We start from the raw sequence: 22,605 nt of genomic DNA, 5'->3' as shown, positions 1-22,605 counted from the left end.
CTTCGTGTCGCGCGTACCTTCTTGCCACCCACTAAGCGTACCCGATTCCGTCTCCCTCTTTTATTACTCTTTCTTCCTCTTCCTTCTTCATTTTACTCTGTTTTCCTCTGCTCCAATGGGCGCAATCAAACTCCAAATTCTCCTTCTCTCTTTCCCCCTTCTTCTCTTCTCTTCCATTTCCTCCCTCGATTTCCTCTTCAATGGATTCAATTCAACCAACATCTCCCTCTACGGCAACGCTACCATCGATTCCTCATTCATCGCTCTCACCAACCAAACCGGTTTCTCCATCGGCCGTGCTCTCTTCCCTTCCAAAATTCCCACTAAATCCCCCAATTCCCCTTCCCTTCTCCCTTTCTCCACTTCCTTCATCTTCGCTATGGCTCCTTACAGGGACGTCCTTCCTGGGCATGGCTTAGTTTTCATATGCGTTCCGACTACCGGAATCGACGGAACTGCTGCTGCTCAGAATTTGGGGTTTCTTAACTTCACCCTTAATGGAAACCCTAATAACCATGTCTTTGGAGTTGAGTTCGATGTTTTTGAGAATGAGGAATTCAACGATCCCGATGATAATCATGTTGGAATCAACTTGAATTCCTTGACGTCTTTTGTCACCGAAGAAGCTGGGTTTTGGTCTGACGGTGGTTCGAGTGCGGCAGATTCGCTCAACAGAGTTAGGCTTAATAGCGGCGAAAATTATCAGGTTTGGATTGACTATTCCGATTTCGTGATGAATGTTACGATGGCTCCGGCGGGGATGAAGAAGCCGCGAAGGCCGTTGATTAATACGTCTCTGAATCTCTCTGGAATTTTCATGGATGAAATGTATATGGGATTCACGAGTTCAACAGGGCAGTTGGTTCAAGGTCATAACATTTTAGCTTGGAGTTTCAGTAACACTAATTTTTCATTGAGTGAGAGTTTGATCACCACTGGATTACCCTCCTTCGTCCTCCCAAAAGACCCAATTACCAAATCGAAGTGGTTCATCGCCGGAGTGACAGCCGGCGGATTCCTCGTCGTTTGTTTCTTCGCCACGATTTTAGGGATTTTGATCGCCGACCACCGGAGAAAAGCGAGGTTAAGAGCCGAAATGGAAGATTGGGAATTAGAGTATTGGCCACACCGACTGACATATCAAGAAATCGAATCGGCAACGAAAGGATTTGCAGAAGAAAACGTGATAGGAATCGGAGGGAATGGGAAAGTATATAAAGGGATTTTGGCTGGAGGAAGTTCAGAAGTTGCCGTGAAACGAATCTCTCACGACAACGACGGGATGCGTGAATTCTTAGCTGAAATCTCAAGCATCGGAAGATTAAAACACAGAAATCTTGTAAGTTTGAAGGGTTGGTGTAAAAAAGAGAAGGGAAATTTCTTACTGGTTTACGATTTCATGGAAAATGGAAGCTTAGACAAATGGGTTTTTGATTGTGATGAGAGAAACATGTTGAGTTGCGAGGATCGAATCAGAGTATTGAAGAACGTAGCCACAGGGGTTTTGTATTTACACGAAGGATGGGAATCAAAGGTTCTTCATAGAGACATAAAAGCCAGCAATGTGTTGTTAGACAAGGACATGAATGGAAGGCTAGGAGATTTCGGGTTAGCTCGAGTCCACGGTCACGGTCAAGTTGCAAGCACAACTAGAGTCGTAGGCACAATGGGTTACATAGCACCTGAGTTGATTCGAACGGGACGAGCCTCGACTCAATCAGACATCTTTGGTTTTGGTGTTTTGATTTTAGAAGTGATGTGTGGGAGGAGGCCAATAGAGGAAGGGAAGCCGCCATTGGTGGATTGGGTTCGGCGGTTGGCCGTTGAAGGGGAGATTACGGCAGCGCTTGACGACAGGCTAAGGAAGAAGGGTGGGTGGAACGAGGAGGAAGTGGAGAGAGTATTGCATTTGGGATTGGTTTGTGCACATGTTGACCCGACCACTCGGCCGACGATGAGGCAAATTGTGAAGGTTTTTGAAGGGAAGATCGAGATGGATGAGAGTGAGAGTGAGAGTATGAATGCTTATTTGCTTCAAAGATTGAAGTCAGAAGGAATGATGTGTGATTCAGGTGTTGGTTTTGGCAAAAAATTGCATCCAACATTTGAGGATTTTCTTCAATCTTATTCAACTTCACTCTCTTGGTCCAATTCTTCTATCACCGGCAGGTGACATATTGAAAAGATTCAACTTTGAATTCTTTTTAACAAATACAAAGTTATAGATTCTTGACAATTGTTGTGAATTGTGATTTATAATATATTGTATATAAAAAGAAATAACATTGAGAATTGTTGTGAATTTGAGTTTATATGGCTGTTTGTTGGAGAAAAAGTTTGTTCACAAAGCATCAATGCAATTTAATGCCTTCAAGATTTTGAGGTTATTATTTTAATTTTCAAAAATTTGATATGTATATTCAAATGTTTTTTTAGAAATATGCATATTTATATATTTATACACTCTCAAGCTCTAATTAGTTTCAAGTTTACTCATAAATAAAATATCCCTAAAGTTCTAAATAATTTCAAGTTTTTACATTACATTTACGTAGTTTCACTCTAATATTTCACAACTACGACATTTACATAATAATAAATTTGAGTTAACATTGTTTAGAAATAGGTGGCCGTATTATTGTCGTTGATTTTATAAAATTTACGAAATTTTTTATAAGCTAATTATACAATTAGCAATTTTAGTAATAATAATTAAGTATAAAGCACCCCTTTAAAAAAAATTACAAATATAGCAAAATCTATACGTGATAGACTTCTATCATTGATAGACCAATATTTGTAACATAGATTAGCGCTTCTATACTTCTATCATTGATCGATTTGGACATATTTTATTATATTTGTAATTTTTTAAAAATGTTGCTATATACTTAATTATTTTAAATCTAATTGTTATATTGAAAACTACATCTTCTTGTTTATACTTTTAGTTTATGTAATTGAGGTTATAAAAGTGTACATTGATGCAATCAAAAGATGTTCAAGTCCATTCCAAATGGCCCAAGAATGGCCCACAGAGGTCCATAGTCATGGAAATGGGCCTTGAGAGGCCCAAATTATTGGCGAGGAAGGGCTGATTTCAGTGTCACAAAAGATATTTTTTTCTATTGGCTTTCGTTCATAGCAATTGCTGGGTTGTAAGGTTTCAACTTTGAAGGTCATAAATGATTGGACTTACTCCACGTTTTTAGATTTAAGATATTTTGGAAGTATAGGGGCATACCAACACTTTTTAAAAGACTATAAGTAGACTCAGAAATGGAGTTTGTTATAATTTAATTTTGGAAAAAATTGTGGAAACCATCATTAAACTATTGGGTTGGTTACATGCATTCACACCCATGAACTTCCAATTTCATCAATTATTCCTCTCTACTTTTTCTGATTGTTGCAATTAACCCCTTTCCTTAAAATAGGATTTTAGTTGAACATCAAATGTGAACAAGGCAGCCACAAACCTATCATGTGTATAAAAGAACGACGAAACATATTTCAACGCATAATAGAGACTTTGTGAAATTTTATGTTTTAACTTAAAATTTTATTTGTTATTTTACTTGACGAGAAAATTAGTATAGAATTTGGATAAATAAACATGCTTCTTGCTAACAAAAAAAAAAAAAAAAAAGATTTAGAAATATTTTTTAGATAACTATTGTTTCCATTCAAAACCAAAGATAATTTCAAAGTGTTTTTTTATACGTATGCTAGAAAGTTTGGAGGCAATCATTATAATTTAACCTTTTCCAATTCTTTTTAATCACATGTTTTTCATCGTAGAGTGATTTGTCTCAATGTGTTGGCTAGATGTTCAAAACCCAACATAAAGTCATTCAAGTTGGTGGTTGAAACATCAATTTAATGTATCCTCCTTTAGCTCCTAAGCCCTACTAAGTGAAGTTAATAGGTTGGAGTAAGTAAATTTGTGTTTGTAGTATAGAGTTAGTAAGATGACGTCATCAATAATTGTAAAAAGTATGTTAATTAAAGGAAAAAATGAACTGATTTTACATTAACTTTTTAAGTGTTTCTAATTACAAAAGAATATGTTTGTGAACATGAAAAAAACAAAGAGGAGAAAATAATTGTCAGAAGTGGGATTTGAACCCACGCCCTCTCACGAGGACCAGAACTTGAGTCTGGCGCCTTAGACCACTCGGCCATCCTGACTTCATGTTTCCAAACTCATTAATTTATTTATTTGTACAAAATTATTTTAAAAAACAAATTAACAATTCAACATACATATCTATTTTCTTTTACATCCGATCTTATGGTTAAAAATTTACACCCAATATTAAGGTTAAATTTTTTTCCTTTTAAGTTTTGGAATATTTAATTATAAATTATTTTTTTAAAAAAAAAGTATGTATCAGATAATATATACTAATGAGATTAGGGTATATTCTTAAAATTTGTAATGAGTAGTTTAAGTCTATATTAAGAAAAACCTCATCAGACTTCATCATAAATTTTATTATTATATAACGAAACTTAATATATATAAATTTATAAACAAACTTGACCCTTAATCAGTAACCAATCTACAATCGTAAAACATTTCAATAAATTTTAATAAAAAGTTTCAGATTAAATTATTATAAACAGTAAAGTACATACTAATTAAGATCAGAAAACCAAATTGTCAACAAATTTTGAGCTGTAAACTAATGTTTGAAGATAGTTAATTTCATAAAATTAGTTCAGAGTGTCTTCCACATACAACATTTTTATTCCCATTAATTCCAATTCTAATTCCAATTCCTAGTTAGTAAATGATGCCCAAAAGTTGAAAAATGAGCTAGGTGAGATTTTTTTTTCTTTTTCTTTTCTCTTTTGCTTTCAATATCACATGTCATGTTTTGAAGATATGATGATTTTAGAATGATTCGAGTCTTTTTCGTTTTAGAATATGCTTTTATCTATTTACAACCAATTTTACAAAATGAGATTTGAACGTGTAAACTTAAATATTAAAACAACTTTGAATGATTAAACATCGTATCTCAAATTGATTTTAAACATAAAAAAAAAAAAAAAGTGATTTTAACACTTTTAAAAATACTTTTCAAAATAATTTGGTAATTATAACAAATAAGATCGTACTTATAATCGATTTTTTTAATTTGAATTCTAGTAATTAATCATATATATATATATATCGCTAATCTATACTAAATAAAGTGTATGCAAAACTCCTTTAACATGCATTGTAAGTATAAATTTAGATATCTTTAACACAAATTTGAGTATAATATATCAAGTACATCCATTCATCTATTTATCTGTTTGTATCTATCTAACATGCATTTCATTTGTAAATAAAGTACAAAATTAACATATTTTGTCATATTTTCTCATTTGGAAGTATATACCATTATAAACATATTATTGTTATAGATTACAAAACCTCAATAAATAATAGGAATTAATTGATTTTTTTAAAAGGAATAAATAATCACAAAAACAATAATAAGACAAGTTTGATTTATTTATGTCAAGATTAGAAAAGAAATGTGTATAAATCCCGTGAAAAGATTGTAACATTAAAGCTTGCAAAAATCACAATTTTTGGTCCTATTGAGGAACACTTTCTTAGGATTTCAAATTTTATTATGGTTTGGGGGCCAAACCTTATACTAATAATTTGGTTGGTACATCACAAATTATTTTTATTGAAATTAGGCTATGAGTTTGCCTCCAATTTTAATTTTATTTAGATCACATGTTTTAAAAACAATATTTTAAAAAATAATAATATTAATCATAATACCAAATCAATTGAATTGATCGAAATAGTAATTGATAGGATAGAAATTATTATTTCTAGGTAAAATTAGGTTGTAACCCTCATCTCCAAATTTGTTGTAATTAAAAAGAATGAATCAATATCTTATTATTTATTATCAAAATATTACTATCTAATAAAACAAACTTATATGAATTATTATTATTTAAGATAGTGGTTTACTTTATTAAACGTTGGGTTAAAAATCATTTTTGGTTATAAGAGTAATGATTTCGTCCTTAAATTTTGATTTAATACATTTTTAAATTTTTAATAATTTAATCTTTTGAACTTTTAGCATGAAACAATTTTGTTGTAATTTCAAATTTGTAATAACTATATATATTTTTGCAACAATTTAGGCCTTAACATAGAAAATCTCACTAAACTTAATTATCAATTTAGATTATTTAAATATTGAAATTCTATAATTTATAACATTGACCTTCAAATAGTTAACAATATACAGTGTAAATTTTTTTACCCAAACTTAATAGTATTTTGTACGATAAAAGCTAAATTGTTAGCGATGATAAAATATAAGGACTAAATTGATATTTCTTAAAGTTAGGGAACTAAATTGTTATAAATTTAAGAGGTTAATTTTTATAAATATAATAAATCAATCAAATGTTTAGAACCTACGTAGCAAAATGGAAAATCCATGAATCTGCTCATATTTTAAATATTTCAAGTTTGCCTTTTCTTTTTTAAGTTCTTTCTTCTCTTTTTCTTCTGCGATTTTTTTTCTTTCCATCGTTTTTCTTTTATTTTTTGTAATTTTTCTTTTATTTTTTTCAAACTGTTATCTGTTTGTTTAAGATGGTGTTCAAATATAAATAATGTTGAAAAAATGTAGTTTACCTAAATCAAACGATCATATACAAAAAATAGTCAAATCTAAACGATCATGTACAAAGAATCTTGAAAAAAAATAGTTTTGGCAAATAACGATCGTGTAACCAAATCTAAATAATCGTAGACAAATATAAATTACGATCATGTACCAAAAATATTGAAAAAAAATAGTCAAATCAACTCTAAACAATGATGTACCAGACATTAGCCAAATCTAAAACATCGTTGACGGAGTATTTTTGGTATTTTTCATTGTAAGTTGGTGAGTTTTTTTTCATTCTCGAAATTTTTTTATGCGGTATAAATAAATATTTTGTTGTTTTATTATATTTTTTTAAAAGGCGTCAATTCAAAAAGATATATAAAGAAAATATTTACAAAATAAAGTTTATGAATCAACAAGTAATTTTGAACGAAAAAAAATTAACTACATGTTATGTAATTATAAATAATCAAAATTAAATTTTGAATTGTTTTTAAATATAAAAAAAATTTGAATTTAACCACCATCTAAATATAGAAACTTCATGAAATATGTGGGTGGGTTGGACCAATGTAAGCCACGATTTGGAGAACTAATTAGTAGGTACACATTGTTTTCATCATTATTATTATTATTGAAGCCTATTGGAATTCTAAAATGAACTCCACACATTTTAATTTCATAATTAGTATCTATATTTTTAATCATTTTCATAATTTAAATTTCTTTATTAATAATTATGCTTCTTCCTTGTACCTTAGTTCTCTAATTTGTCTTTTACGTTTATTTTCACGTTTGGGCAAAATCAATTTATCTGGATCAAACTTTATACTATTAATATGATAATAGGTATTGTTAATTTCAAAATCTAACTACAAAAAAAGCTTACTTCAATTTCTTGTGCTCTAGAATCAAATTTGAAATTTGAGAAAGATGTGATTTTTAGTATAACGAAAAACAATTTGAAGAGATAGAGGATGGTAGAAAAATATAAAAAGAATGAAAAGATTTAAATTTAAAACTCAATTTAAAGACGAAAGTAGAATTTAAATTTAAAATCTTTTATTGAAGTTGTAATTATTATTTGTCAATTATCATTATTTGGTCCAACAACATTTTGACGTAATGTCTTTTTCTTCGTTTATTTTACTAATAAAGTGAAATGTAAAATGGACATCAAACTTCCACAAACTTCTATAAGCTTCGTGGGATATGTGGAGAAGGTTTGAGGTCCCCAGAAAAAACAACATTAAAAGAAAAGAAACGAAGGCTAAATTTAATTGACAAATATGTTTATGTTGTTTAATTTGATTTCACCTTTGTTCTCAATTTTTGGTATTTGAATTTTCAATTTAGTTCTATTTCGGTATAATTGGAATGATCTATGGTTCTAGAGTTCCATATTTTATGTGTTAATTTTTATTTATTATTTTGAATTAGTTTCTAATTTTTGTTAGTTATTATTTATGAATATATTGAGTTGTTAATGTAGTTCTCAACTTAGGGGAAGCACATAAACTAGTTGAGAAAATGATACTTTTAGTTCTAAAAAGGAAAGATAAAATAATTCCAATGAGAACGTCACAATTTGAATCTTGTGAAAAGGAAGTCTCGATCCTAGGGGAGTCTAAAATATTCTCCATTAATATATCGCAATTTAAGAGAAGAGTGAGTTATGATGAAAACACTAACGGATCTAAAAATTTTAGTGTCAAAATTTACAAAGCGAGAGCACAACCACTACACTACACCATGTTTTATTTAAAATAAAACATTATTTAGTATATATATCGTACTCTTACACTACAAAATTAATATTAAAATACAAGAATCAATAATGTGAGGGAAGTACGTGCTTTTACTGACCCCTTAATAAATCATTCCTTAGCTGAATGGAGTTTCAAATTTAAGATAGCTTAAGTGAACAATTGAATATAATTGAGTAAGTTTACAAATCACGATTGTAATAAGTTATTATTGATCTTAACGAAGTTATCTTTTTGGGACACACTATTTTCTAAATACATGGATGGCATGGAAGTAATTACTAATTACCAATCTCTGGTGTTGTTTTACTGTAAAACTTTTACATGCACTTATTATTATTATTATTATGGTAATTGGTATATGAAATACAATAATTGTTAGGCGTTAGAATTGCGAAAGAAAGCCGTGGAGTCGGGTGCGTCCGTAGGGAAAGGGAATCAGACGCACCGAAACAGCCAAAAACAGCGTCAACGACGGTGGCGAGGAGCCGCGTAAGTGCCACGTCGGCTAGGAGAAATTTACAAAGATCTCAACGACAGAAAATAAAAGAAAAGAAAACTCCAATTATCGCCACATAACATAACACATAAAAATAATAAAGGGGGGGTACAATGATTAAAATCAGGTAGGGAACATGGTGGGTCCCACCATCAGATGATCAACGTCGACGATTTGCCCACGTGTACATCAATAAAAAATAAATGATCAATAATGTTGTTGGTGGCCCCCTCACCCACTCCCTCCGGATTATGATTTTAGGATAAAATGCATCTCCCCCTTCTTCTCCCCCTCCCCCTCCCCCCTTTTATTTATTTTCTCATCTTCCTTTATTTGTTCTTTTTCACACTACACCCCCACCCCCCACCATATATTATATACAATCATCACCTCTTTCTTATCCAACCTTTTTGTTTCATCTTATATTCAACTATCTTCACTTCTATTCGAAATAACTCTTTTTATTTGAACAAAGCTTTTAAAATGGTTGTTGCAATTACGATATTTCAATTATTAAAAACTAAGTTTTTATAATAATTATTGTTTTAACTTCTACGATTATATAACTTAGAGGGACCAATTTTAACATTCGTATAAAATTTGAGGGTTCATTTTTTACAACAAAAAATTTGAAAGTAAAATTATATTTATAGATAATAGATGAGAATATTTTGTAATATTGAAAAATAGTCTAATATTTAAATAATAATTTTTGTTTGACAACGATAATTTTACTCAATTATTATTTGTGTTTGTTCCATAAAGTTTTGTTTTAATAATATTTTATGTTACTCATTAAAAAAAATATTTTATTTTAATAAGCACGGTTGGAACACATATAGATGAATGTCACACCTAACAACAAAGGAGGAAAACGACAAATATTTTGAGTGCTTGGATGAGCTAGAATATTCTGCTTTCATTTTTAAATTCACAATAATTTAATTGTTAAATAAAGCCCTAAAGTAACTCTAGTTTAATTAAAACCATTAAAAAATTGAGTTAATCATTGATTTTAAGAAAAAGTTTTGGATATAATTGGACATAGATTAAAAAGATGGACACATTTTGAAATTAAGAATAACAACTCCAATCCTTTCTCAACTTTTTTTTCATTATTATTTTATTTAGACTTGTTTTCTTTTCTGTCGAATTTGTTTGTTCCAAAAATATTTTGAGATTTTGGAAATTTATAATTCAATCATATATATAGGATTAGATGTGATATAGATCACACGGTATTACATTTAATTTAAACTAATTTAAAAGCTTGTAGTATACTTCACAGCTTTTGTAAATGCTTGCAAGAAGAAATAACCGAAAAACATTAATTAGTTTCATATTTCTACTTAATAAAAACTATCTTATAACTTAAAATTATTGTCATAATTAAATAATAATAATAATAATAATAATAATTGAGAGAATATTCATGATAACTTTTCCGACAAATGTAATAGTGAAGAAAAACGTTATTTCATTTTAAAAAATGTAAAGAATATTTTATTTCTTAAATTGTCTTAATTAAAGAGTTATAACCCACATTATTTAATTTAATTTTTACAAGAACAAGAACGAGAAAAATGTGCTATTATTCATTGCAAGAGTCTAATTTTCATCTTCAAGATAATGAATATAGATAAATTAAAAAAAGAAAGAAAAAAAAAACCTCTCAAAACTAACCACCAAAACCAAAAGGCCATGGAGTTGTTCACATGGCCCCATTTCTAGAATTTGTTTGTAATTGAACTCAACAACAGCTTATTCCAATCCTGCAAAACAAACATTCTACGTTTTGATTTGAACATATCTGATTAGATAAGTTTTGTTAGATAATTATTGAAATAAACTAAAACAAGTACTCCCTAGCTAATATATTGTTTTTATATATGTGAATTGAATTAATAACACAATCTTAATAAAGATCCTGAAATTGATTCTAAGTTTTGATAAATTAAATTTTTATTATACGTTAATAAATTAATAAAGTTTTGGGAATTAATTTCGTTATTTATATAATTTAGGAAAAAAAGAAAAGAAAAAGTGGTATGGTGGATATTCGAGCATATCCAGATTAGGTTTGAATAAATTGGATCGGAATTATTGCATCTGTCAAAACTGACGTGGATCCTCGCTGTCCGGTCTTTTAAAGTCCACGAGGATCAGTAAACCAGTTTGATCTATCAAATCCAATAAGGGAACGCCATATCATCAACGTGGAGCCCAGGTGTGCGCGGCGTCTTGTTTATCGATTCGGTTTTATTGGTAGGCCCGCTTTCCTCCCAACATTTGGTATATATAAAGAGTCCCAATATATTTTCCACAACCCACGAAGTGAAAGTGAATTAAAACTAGATAACATTAAAAATGGCCGGACGGAATTTCCCGGGTATTGAGGTTTCGAGTTTTTCCGATATGGTATTTGGGTTTTTGGACGACGGAGAGGGGTGGCCGGCGGAGGGATTTGGGAGCAGTTTGGAGAGTGACACGACGGGGTTTGATGAAAATGATGAAGAAAAAGAAAACGGTGAAAGTTTGGAAGAAAGTAAGAGCTTTTGGGAAACCCAAATTCAGATCTTACAAGTGAGTATCTTTTCAAATTTGGTTTTTTTGTTTTCCTTTAATTTATTAAAAGATAAATTGAGGTTAATTTTAATTATGGTAATGTATAGGGGATGATATGTCGGAGTAATTCTGCGGAATCGAAGATAAGAAATGCGACAAAGGAGGCAGTTAAAGAAATAGAGAGATCCGGTGGAGGCTGTGCATGTGGAAGATCCGTTCTGGCAATGACGGGCTGCCGGAGTTGTATGATGAGGGAAGTTTCCGGTCGTCTTCGAAACGCCGGCTACGATAGTGCCGTCTGCAAGACAAAATGGAAAAGTTCTCAGCATATACCCTCAGGTAAACAAACAAACAAAATTCAAATTAGATGTTTTTTTTTTCTTAGGGAAATTATTTAAAAAAGCAAAAATTCGTGAAAGCATTTAGCTAAAGTACTTTTTTACAAAATTGAAATTAAACAGGGGAACACACATTTTTGGACGTAGTACAGAGGAACACAAAGAAAGGGGAAGTAAGGTTAATAATAGAGCTAAACTTGAGAGCAGAGTTTGAAATGGCAAGAGGAAGCGAGGAGTACAACCGACTAGTACGGCGGCTGCCGGAGATATTCGTCGGAAAAGTGGAGAAACTGCAAGGGGTAATAAAGGTAATATGTGGAGCAGCAAAAAAGTGTATGAAAGAAAAGAAAATGCATTTGGGGCCATGGAGAAAACAGAGATACATGCAAGCCAAATGGCTAAGTCCATGTGAGAGGACAATGTCAATGCCTCTTGTTCCGTCTTCTCGCCTTCCTAAGCCCAAAGCCTCCATGCTTACTGTTGATTTCCTCGACAAATTGCCTAATCGGACGGCTCTTGAAGTTGTCTGAATTTCTTGTTATTATTATTCAATATAAACTAATTGTAGAGTTGTAAATTTCGGTAGTTGCTGTTGTAAATAAAATTTACAATTCATGATTATTAGAACGAAGGTCAATTCTTTATTATTTATTTTTTTAAAAAAAATTTAATTTGATATTCTAGAAAATTTCAGTGAGAAAATATTGTTAAATTTAAGTAAATTTGGAGACTAATGTTTTAGGAATATGTTGTATTATTTAATCAAGGAGGGTTTTGTTGAAGTGAAGTTGAGGTTCAAATGTCCTTTGATATAATTCCTATTTAAGAATAATATAGAGTTTATTCTAAAAATAATATAAATGATAAAAATAAGGTTATTGTCAAATTTAATGTATATGACAAAAATAAGACACGAAAAATATTAACAAAAATAGGCGTAGAAATTATGGATGTAATCCACAATTTATAAATTTTGTTATCTAATAAGTTTCGTTGACTTAGTGATTTTTTATTGATGAATATTCCATCTTACATCTTGGGTTTAGTCTCCATCTTTTTTCTTTTTAAATCTTAAAAGTGGAAATCTATCTTTCTTTTTTAGTTGTATTTTGTAGGAGTTAGTTTTCATTTCTTTTTTTTTTTTAAGCTTAAAGTTTTTTTTTTTTTGCAACTAATTTTTTGTTTAATTTTCAATTTTCTAACTAAATTGTGTTTTTCTTAAAATATATAACTTATATAATTTTTATGTTTAAACTCTACTTTTTAAATGTTTATTAATAACTTTTTTAATAATTTAAAATATTAAATATTGCTTAGGAAGTGATTTAATTTTTTTATGTTTATAAAATACATTAAAAACAGGTAGTAAAACATATAATAAGAAAAATTATTAATCAAATTATGTTTTAAAAAAATAAATCAAGGGAAAACTTCGTAAGTTGAAAAAAAAACTGACATGAAATCTAAGATGTAAGATGTGACACTCACTATTCTATGTTGATGGAAAAAAAAAACACTAAGCCAACGACACCTTCGAAACTAAATTTATAAATCCTATATGGAAGTTGTGGACTTGGTCTACAAGTTCCTTGGCCGTGGCACCACATGGGTGGAAATCGTAGACCAGATCCACATTTTTTGACGTCTATTAAATATTTTTCTTTATTACTACTTTTGTCATTATTTATTAAAATAATATTGTTTTAGAAAAATCTTAATATAGATTTATTGAATAATAAAAATTATGAATAAAATAAGTAGGTATTGTAGTAATGCTAAAAGTAACGGTAAGATTTATTTATTAATATAACTCTAAATTAAAAATCACAACAATAATAAATTAAAAGTGAAAATATCATTTCAGTATCTATATTTTGAAATGTGTTTAATTTTAGCCATTGTATTTTTAATAAATCTTAAATTTAATCCTTCAAATTTAATTTTTAATGAAGTTGATAAATAAACATATTTTTTTCAAAGAAACATAATATCTGAATATATTTTTAAAGTTTATAGGAAAATTAAAATATTAATAAAATATAAAAAGTAATGAAAATCCCTAATAAAGACTAAATTTAAGATTTATTTTAAAAAATAATAAATCAAAACAGAATATTTAAAATTACATCAACTAAAATTAAACAAATCTAAAATACATATGTCGATTCAATCCAATACGATAGAAATGATCAATCTATATATATAAATATAAAAGAAAGAGTAATATTCTTAATATCAACTTGGGCTAAAGTAACATGCAATCCAATTAATTTTTTTTAATAATAATCTTAAAATAGCATGTAGCCCAATTAAAGTAATTTTTTTAATATCGATTTTAGAGATGTTTCTTTTGTCGTGCAAAATAAACACAATTTTAAAATGTTAATAATTTTAGACATAAAAATGAATGGTTTTTTTACTTTTGTCTTCAAAATATAAATATAATATGAGTTTAAATAATTAATATTTAATGAGTTAATTCAATGAATGGGTATTTGGTATCTTTCTATCCTTTCTTCTTTCTTAGTTTTATATTTTCATCTCTTTTTTTTTTCTTTTTTAGTTTCTTGAAAAGATAAGTTTTCATTGTTTATTTGATCTTTTTATCTTAGTGTTATTTGTTTATCTAATTTCTTGTATCTCTTAAATTGCGTAGGTTTCTCCATTTTTTTTCTTTTATATTTTGTTAACTCATTAGCCATTTTCTCTAATTTTTTTTCCTATAATTATGGTATATGTTTGAAGAGAACTTTGAATAAATATGTTTAGTTTATAAAATATTTAACAAATTATTGAAGTTTCAAAAATATTTATAGAAATAGGGTAGATTTGTATTCTCTCTTCAATGTCTTGAGTTCAATTCAAGACATTCTTATTCTTTCTCCAATGTTTTGGCTTGAGCCAAGACCTCTTCACACGAATCCTTATTATTCTTTCCTTCTTATTTTCTCTTAAGGTTTGATTTCTAACCCAAGGACCTTGCCTTCTTCATGTTTTTAAAATATGTAAATTTATATAATTAGATAATAAGAGATTTTTGTTTTTAAAATCAAACGATATTGAAATTTCAATTCTTTATAAGTTACATTCATTTATTTGTCACGAATTTTATGAAAATTTATAATTATATTTTTTAATAATGATCCGTAATTGAAAATTTTAAATGTAAATTAAAATATTTTTTTAATAACTAAATTACATTCATTTAAAAGATAAAATAAAATAAACATGTTCCACAACCTGGACATTGTCGGTTTTGAGTTGGTTGACTTTGAACTCTGTGTTATTCTGTGTTGTGACTCCTCTTGATTTTCTGGTTCCTATTGGTACTCTTATCGATCTGATACATCTACAGATGCTTCATAGTACAAATATAGACTAATACTAGTAAGTTAGTCTTTCACAAGTGTTCGTAACACTAGTTGAGTCAAATTACTATTTTACCTTTGGGTATACCAATAATGAACAACATGTTTATAGTCCAACCATTAAACAGAAACCCCTCTCGTGCCATAAAGAGGGTGATACCCTTTGTTCAAGTCCTAGAGACACCATTTAATGGAACACTTATCTACTTACTCTAAAGTCGGGAATAAGTAAATCTAATCTTGTGTGATTATGTTTCCAACTCCCCACTCCCAAAATAATAACCATATTGAGTCGGCAATTTGGCCACTCCCACCTATAAAAATTAAAGGATAATCCCTCGTGACACTACAAGAGACGTGGGTACTCCCGACGCACAAATACGTCGGCGAAAATGCAAAGCACGTCGGGAAAGGATATCCCGACGTACAAAACGACGTCGGGAAGAACGTCGGGGGAAATGCGTCGGGAGAGACTTTCCCGACGCCGATTTGGTACGGCGTCGGGAAAGGCTTTCCCGACGCCGGGAGATGCGTCGGCATCTCCCGTCAGGAAAACCTTATTCCCGACGCCGTCTATGCCGACGCATCTCACGGCGTCGGGAAAGCCTATTTTCCGACGTTTTTTTCCCGACGTAATGAACGTCGGGAAATATTTTTTATATATTTTTTTAAATATTTTATTTTTACTTTTTTTCTTATAATATTTTGCTCAAACATTCACAATGATGTTCGGATTGCTCAAAAAAATTTGGCGACGTTTTGGATTAAATTAATAAATATACAAACACAAATTAAAAAATAGAATTAAAATTAATAATACGAATAAGTTGACTACAAGAAAATATAGTTCTCAATATACAAAAAACATAAACATAAGACCCAATCTCCCAACGAGGTGCGTATGCGCGTCATTCTACACCTTCGGTCCTAAAAATGGTATAAAAATAACTAAGTTTAATACATAATCATATATTGCAAAAACTTAAGAATAATAGAGACATATACGACGTACCGCAGGGCTAGGGATCATGTGGTGGTCCCTGTTGTGCATGAGTTAGGTCTTCAATCATCTTTTTCATAGCTTCCACTTGTGAAGCTAATGCTTGGTGATTTCTATCTTGTACTTCAATCCGTTCCAAAGCTTCATGAAGTTTAGCTTGTAATTCAATCTCTTTTTGTGTGGACTGCGAACAAGATGTCGACGAACTGCTTGCACTTGCCGTTCTGCGGGCCTTCGGCTTGGGTCCCCAACCAAGGCCTTTTGAGTAGCCTGGTCGTCTACCCAACACCTGATCGCATATCTCATCCTCAGAGAGTGGCTGACTACCCTCTGGGGTAGGCTGGGATTGGAGTTCCAGCATTTGATTCTGCAACAAATTTAAAAATTATGTTAGGTAACGCGCAAAAATATATAATAAAAGTGGATAATTAATAAGGGTATAACTTACATGCGCATCCTCGGCGGCCTGCGACACGAATGTTCCAGCTCGAACGTGTGTTTCCCGGAACAATTCCACACGATCGACCGGCTGCCCTCTTCTTTCAGCGAGCTCATACTGTCGTTGTAGAAACGACTTGGACCCGCTACTATGATTGTAAGGCTGCTTCTGTCTAGCAGCCTTGTTTGTCCGTGATTGCTCCTGCATTAAAACAATTATATTGTTTATTTCTTATACATATAAAAACTTATTATCATAATTAATCATGACAAATACCTGGAATGCACGGCTGATATAATGGTCGCAGAGGAAGTGTCAATCCTCATCACGTCCAACCAATGCGTTTGGTGGGTTGGCACGAGCCTCCTCCGGGTCGCTGTACTTTTTGAAATGTTTATGACAGTCGGCCCGGAACTCTTTAAAGGTCGTGAGCATGTGATGCTCAACAAACCTGTTCATTGCTTGATCATTGAAATCAAGCACAAAGAATCGCTGCACATTACAAACATAACACATTAGATTGGTTAAAGTTAGATATGTTTCAAATGAAATCATATATAAATGTGTAGTGCATTTAATTACCTGGAGGTCGCCCTTGACGACCTCAATGTATTCTCTCCCAACGTCCGTCCACTTAAGACAGCGGACGGGAAATGTCTTTCGCACGCACACGCCTATCGCTTGGCTGAAGCGAACGGCGTGTGGAAAAATAGGCTTCTCCGCTCCAGGGGCGATCGTCATCGGAATGCGCCCATTTATTGCAACGTGGCGCTCTAACTCCAAGAGTCGAGACTGCGCACGTCTCCTAGGAGTCGGAGTCGTTTGTTGAGAAGAAGACCCTGCTCAATAAATAGACAATAAGATATAAAGTTAGGAACCCCTACATGAAATATTTGTAAGTTAAAAATGAATAAAATTCTTAGACTCACCCGTATTGTCGCCCACAGATGACGACCCTCCCGCAATGTTATCTAAATCCTCCTCAAACTGGAGGAACATATCGTCCGTCTCCATAAAATTTGATCGTCGATATGACATAATGACTATGGACATATAAAAAACAAACATTCAATAACCAAATACAAACACATAGCTAGAATCAAAATATATAAACTAGATATAAATATGTGCATACGTGGTTTAATTTGTCACTATAATTCATCATCGCTTGCATGTGACATATGTTCATCCACATCGTCGATGAAGTCGTCAGTGACATGACGCACAACCGGTCTTTCAACGATTGTGGGATCAACGTCATTTCTGCATAGAGTGTCATCCTCGATGTGGTCATCCACTTGGTGGCTTACAACAACTTCTACTATATTAATATGGTCATTCTGAACATCCTCCACTTCTGGCACGTCCCAAATACGCTTATTTTGGATGACTTGCACAACTTAATTGGTAGCAGTGTATAGCAGTGTATACGTTCTTCGGTAAGAATGCTCGAATACCAATTGGTAGCAGTCGATGTAATAAAACATGACAATCATGCGTTTTTAGTCCTGATATTTTCCCCTCTCTTTCATGCACACATCTCGATATATTGGAAACAAATCCATCGGGAAACTTAACTGATTTCAGAAACTTACAAAACTCTACTCGTTCACTGGTAGTCAACGTGTAGCTCGCATGTGGCTTCACCAATCGGTTACCCACTTCTACAAGATGTAAATCCTTTCTTATCTTCAGATCTTGTAAGTCCAACCTAGCATTCGTGGTATCCTTCGTTTTCCCTTCGATGTTCAATAACGTACCAATCAAATTGTCACAAACATTCTTCTCAATGTGCATTACATCAAGTTTGTGACGTAACAAAAGTCTCGACCAATAAGGAAGATTGAAAAAAATACTTTTCTTCGTCCAATTAAGAGCTCTCTTTCTTTTCTTATCCTGTATTGAAGGATGTTTACTCATAACTGGAAATTCCAACTGATCTAGTTGTTCTAATATTTCATGCCCATTCATCACCACAGGAGGAGCCTTACGCTCTATCTTTCCATCGTGTAGCCTACTTCTACGCCACACGTGATTCTGTGGAAGATAGCGTCTATGTCCCATGAAAGATATTCTACCTCGTATCCCGAAGGACGATCTATCACTCATGCATATAGGACATGCCTGATACCCCTTCGTACTCCACCCTGATAGGTCACCATACGCCGGGAAGTCATTAATCGTCCACAACAAGGCTGCGTATAGCTGAAAGAACTGACCTGTAAGAGAGTCATACGTACGCACCCCAAAAGTCCATAAGTCTTTCAATTCCTCAATCAATGGTTGGAGATACACATCAATTTTCCTACCAGGAGATTTAGGACCGGGTATGAGCAATGACATAAAGAAATTTGTCTCTTTCATGCATTTCCATGGTGGCAAATTGTAAGGAAGTAACACAACAGGCCACATACTGTACGAGGTACTCATTTGACCAAATGGGTTAAACCCATCTGAAGCCAAGCCCAAACGCACGTTTCGTGGATCAGAAGCAAAATCAGGAAATTCAGAATCAAAGTGCTTCCACCCCTCTGCATCAGCTGGATGTCTCAAGACATCATCTGTTTCAACACGTTTGTCCCTATGCCATCTCATGTCAGCAGACCCTTCCTGCGATACAAACAAGCGCTGTAATCTAGGTACTAAAGGAAAGTGGCGCAATACCTTATGCGGAATTTTTTTCCCTCTATTATGATTAACCTTGTACCTAGCCTCGCCACATGTAGGACAATGTTGCAAATCAGCAAACTCTTTCCAATACAATACACAATCATACTTGCACGCGTGAATAATCTCGTATCCCAAGCCCAAGTCACGAAGTTTTCATTTTGCTTCATAAAATGAACTAGGAATAGTACTATTACACATTGGAAACGCTGCTCTTAAAAGTTCTAACAACATGTCGAACGACTTGTTACTCCAACCATTTATAACTTTCACATGCATCAACTTAACCAAAAAATTCAACGACGAAAATTCAGAACAACCGGGGTACAACTCATTACGTGCTTGATTCAATAAGTCCTGAAATATATTATTTGTTGTATCTTCATCTATATTTACCCCAACATTCATCGCCATTTCATCTTCCAAACGAAATTCCTCTATTTCCTCTTCATGTTCAATAGGGGCTTGTAAATCATTTAGCATACCAAAGATATCACCTTCTTCATTAAATTGTGTACTACTAGTTCCTTCATTAAAAGGATTACTACTAGTTCCTTCCTCAAAGTTTTCTGTACCTCTATAGCTTAATGACTCTCCATGATACACCCATTCTGTGTAGTAGGGGGATATTCCTATAGTCAGCAGATGTCTTTCCACACCCTCTAATGAGCTCCAATTTAAATTCAAACATCTCTTGCATGGACACCTCAATCGTCCGTAAGCATCAACGTGAAATTTGGCAAATTCTAAAAATTGGGTCACTCCATGTCTATACTCAAGGGATAACTTATTTCTAAGTTTCATCCAACCCTTATCCATAATTGCAGGATAGCCAACACAACCTAATTATTAACAACAAAATACTTCAAAATATCTTCGCATCCTACAAACCCCTCCAAACTACAAAGGCTACCATAACTGCAGGATAGCCAACACAACCTAATTATTAACAACAAAATACTTCAAGCTATCCTAACTATCACACCTTGATACCAGCAAATTCAAAACAAAAAAGGCTACCATAACTGCAGGATAGTCATCCCAAACATAAACAAATTCAAAACAAAAAAGGCTACCATAACTGCAGGATAGCCATCCCAAACATAAACAAATTCAAAACAAAAAAGGCTACCATAACTGCAGGATAGTCATTCCAAACATAAACAAATTCAAAACAAAAAAGGCTACCATAACTGCAGGATAGCCATCCCAAACATAAACAAATTCAAAACAAAAAAGGCTACCATAACTGCAGGATAGCCATCCCAAACATAAACAAATTCAGAACAAAAAAGCTACCATAACTGCAAAAACAAATCTTAACACACATATTACATTCCCAATTCAATTTAACTATTAACTCCCCCCTCCCCCCAATTTCAATTTTCAATTTAACTTAAACCCCCTCCCTCCAATTCAATTTTAAATTCAACTATTAACTCCACTCCCCCCCCCCCCCCCCCCACCAATTTCAATTTTCAATTTTCAATTTTCAATTCAAATATAAACCCCCCTCCCAATTCAATTTTCAATTTAACAATAAACCCCTCCCCCAATTCAACCCCCATTCAATTTTATTCAATTTTCTAAAACAAAAATCCTAAACCATTCAAATTTCAAATTTCAATTCAACTACAAATTACACACACTCAATACAAAAATACATTTAACAAACAAAAATCTATTCCAAAAGAAAATCCTAAACTAATTTTCATAAAAAATAACCCTAAACTAATTTTTATCAAAAAAAAACCCTAAAACATAAACTTAAACTAAATAAATTTACATATTTCACTTACCTAAAGTGGCAGACGGCGACGAGGAACAACGGCGAGGGCGGTCGGCGACGGACGGCGGCGGAACAAAAGGAAAGCACGGCCGGCGGCGACTTCTTCTTCTTCTCCTTTCTTTTTCTCCTCTCCTCTCGGCTTCGGTTCTGTGAATACAGAACTGAAACGAATTTAAAGGGGATTTCCCGACGCAGTCACGCGGCGTCGGGAAATCCCTCAAAATGCGTCGGGAAAAGGGGAATTCCCGACGCTCATTAAACCCCTTTTCCCGACGTTTCACGCGGCGTCGGGAAAAACCCCTATTCCCGACGCCGCTCCCGACGTATTCTTGCCGATGCCTTCGTGGTGCGTCAGAAAAGATTGTTTTCCCGACGCATCTCCCGACGCGTTGTTGAGGGCGTCGGGAAAGCCCTTATTCCCGACGTTCTTTATGCCGACGTGATTTTCGGCGTCGGGAATGCTCCATTTTCTTGTAGTGTGAACAGTAGGAATACTCAAGATTAAGACTAAATTACCTAGGTCATCCTAATGAAATAGAAACCTAACTAGATTAACGAAATTACATCTAGTGGTTACTATTTCGTGGTTCAAACTTATGCAAACTTATTGCATAGGATACACTCACTCTTATGTCACCTACACAAATGTGTTGGATCATTGCGTTTGTATCAAATACAAAGTGAGACGTATCTATAGTGTTACCAAAATAATGTACTCAGCCTTATCCCTATATTATTAAACCCTTTAAGTTGTATTTCAAACATTGATCCCTGTATGTCTCTACATACTGTTCAAAACTCATCAAACAGCTTAGGATGTTAGTTTATTGGACTTAGGTTATTAAGAAAAAATTAATAATATAATCAATAACACTTATTATTATTATCGGTCAATGAATTATATTTACTTTCTACGAGTTTTAGAACATAAAACCTAATAATAACATTATAGATCAATATTAAATGAAAAAAACTTACAAATTAAATAACAATTGTACTTTTTTCTCAAATTGATGATGATTATTCCTTTTTTGATATTAATCAAACCCAACAGAACTAAAAAAAATAAATAAATAAATAATGAGAAATTTAGTATAAATTATTAAAAACATAAAAAAAACATTAAGTACAATTTATCTATGCGACGGTTTGTTTCATTCTTTATGTCTCGATCTACAAAAATCAAAACATAGGAGTAGTAGTATCATAAGATAAATAAAATCTATAATTAAAACAAAATATAAATTCAATAAAATAAATACTAACCACTAAACAAATTTAATTTTTCAATAGAAAATCTTGGATTAAAAATAGACTTAACTAAAAAAATTTGGAATGACCCATTTGTAAATATTTTTCTTTTCGCTTTCTATAAAAAATTGATGAAATAAATGATTGAGAAAAAGAATGGTAATTAACGAGGATAAAACTAATAAAAATATTTGTATATCAAATCTAAAGTTTTTGTGTTTATGGGTGGAATTGGAGTGAGGAGAGTCTAAATATTAGGGAAGAGAAAGGCTG

General features: G+C 32.1%; 3 protein-coding genes and 1 non-coding gene across 4 annotated transcripts; 2 read left to right on the top strand and 2 right to left on the bottom strand.

The window, feature by feature from the left end:
* On the top strand, positions 1 to 2,312 carry LOC103486429 (L-type lectin-domain containing receptor kinase VII.1). The gene has a single exon (XM_008444386.3). It carries the CDS (start codon positions 116 to 118, stop codon positions 2,171 to 2,173), a length of 2,058 nt encoding a protein of 685 aa, XP_008442608.2. The 5' UTR covers positions 1 to 115; the 3' UTR covers positions 2,174 to 2,312.
* A 1,795-nt stretch (positions 2,313 to 4,107) lies between these two features.
* On the bottom strand, positions 4,108 to 4,191 carry TRNAL-CAA (transfer RNA leucine (anticodon CAA)). The gene has a single exon. It is a non-coding gene; the product is annotated as a tRNA-Leu (tRNA).
* A 7,038-nt stretch (positions 4,192 to 11,229) lies between these two features.
* LOC103486438 (uncharacterized) lies at positions 11,230 to 12,465 on the top strand. Its single transcript, XM_008444399.3, has 3 exons — positions 11,230 to 11,498; positions 11,588 to 11,819; positions 11,942 to 12,465. The coding sequence occupies exons 1-3, from the start codon at positions 11,283 to 11,285 to the stop codon at positions 12,346 to 12,348; spliced, it is 855 nt and encodes a 284-aa protein (XP_008442621.1). The 5' UTR covers positions 11,230 to 11,282; the 3' UTR covers positions 12,349 to 12,465.
* A 3,512-nt stretch (positions 12,466 to 15,977) lies between these two features.
* LOC127144223 (uncharacterized) lies at positions 15,978 to 21,275 on the bottom strand. The gene is made up of 6 exons (XM_051079881.1): positions 21,092 to 21,275; positions 17,555 to 17,668; positions 17,208 to 17,464; positions 16,902 to 17,117; positions 16,635 to 16,826; positions 15,978 to 16,553 (listed from the first exon to the last, which is right to left on the bottom strand). The coding sequence occupies exons 2-4, from the start codon at positions 17,661 to 17,663 to the stop codon at positions 16,941 to 16,943; spliced, it is 543 nt and encodes a 180-aa protein (XP_050935838.1). The 5' UTR covers positions 17,664 to 17,668; positions 21,092 to 21,275; the 3' UTR covers positions 15,978 to 16,553; positions 16,635 to 16,826; positions 16,902 to 16,940.
* Positions 21,276 to 22,605: the final 1,330 nt, after the last annotated feature.

The sequence above is a fragment of the Cucumis melo genome, chromosome 12, assembly GCF_025177605.1.
Source record: "Cucumis melo cultivar AY chromosome 12, USDA_Cmelo_AY_1.0, whole genome shotgun sequence".
In the NCBI taxonomy this organism is placed as follows: Eukaryota; Viridiplantae; Streptophyta; class Magnoliopsida; order Cucurbitales; family Cucurbitaceae; genus Cucumis; species Cucumis melo.
Note: the sequence above shows the minus strand (reverse complement) of the source record. Positions and strands in the feature narration are given on the sequence as shown.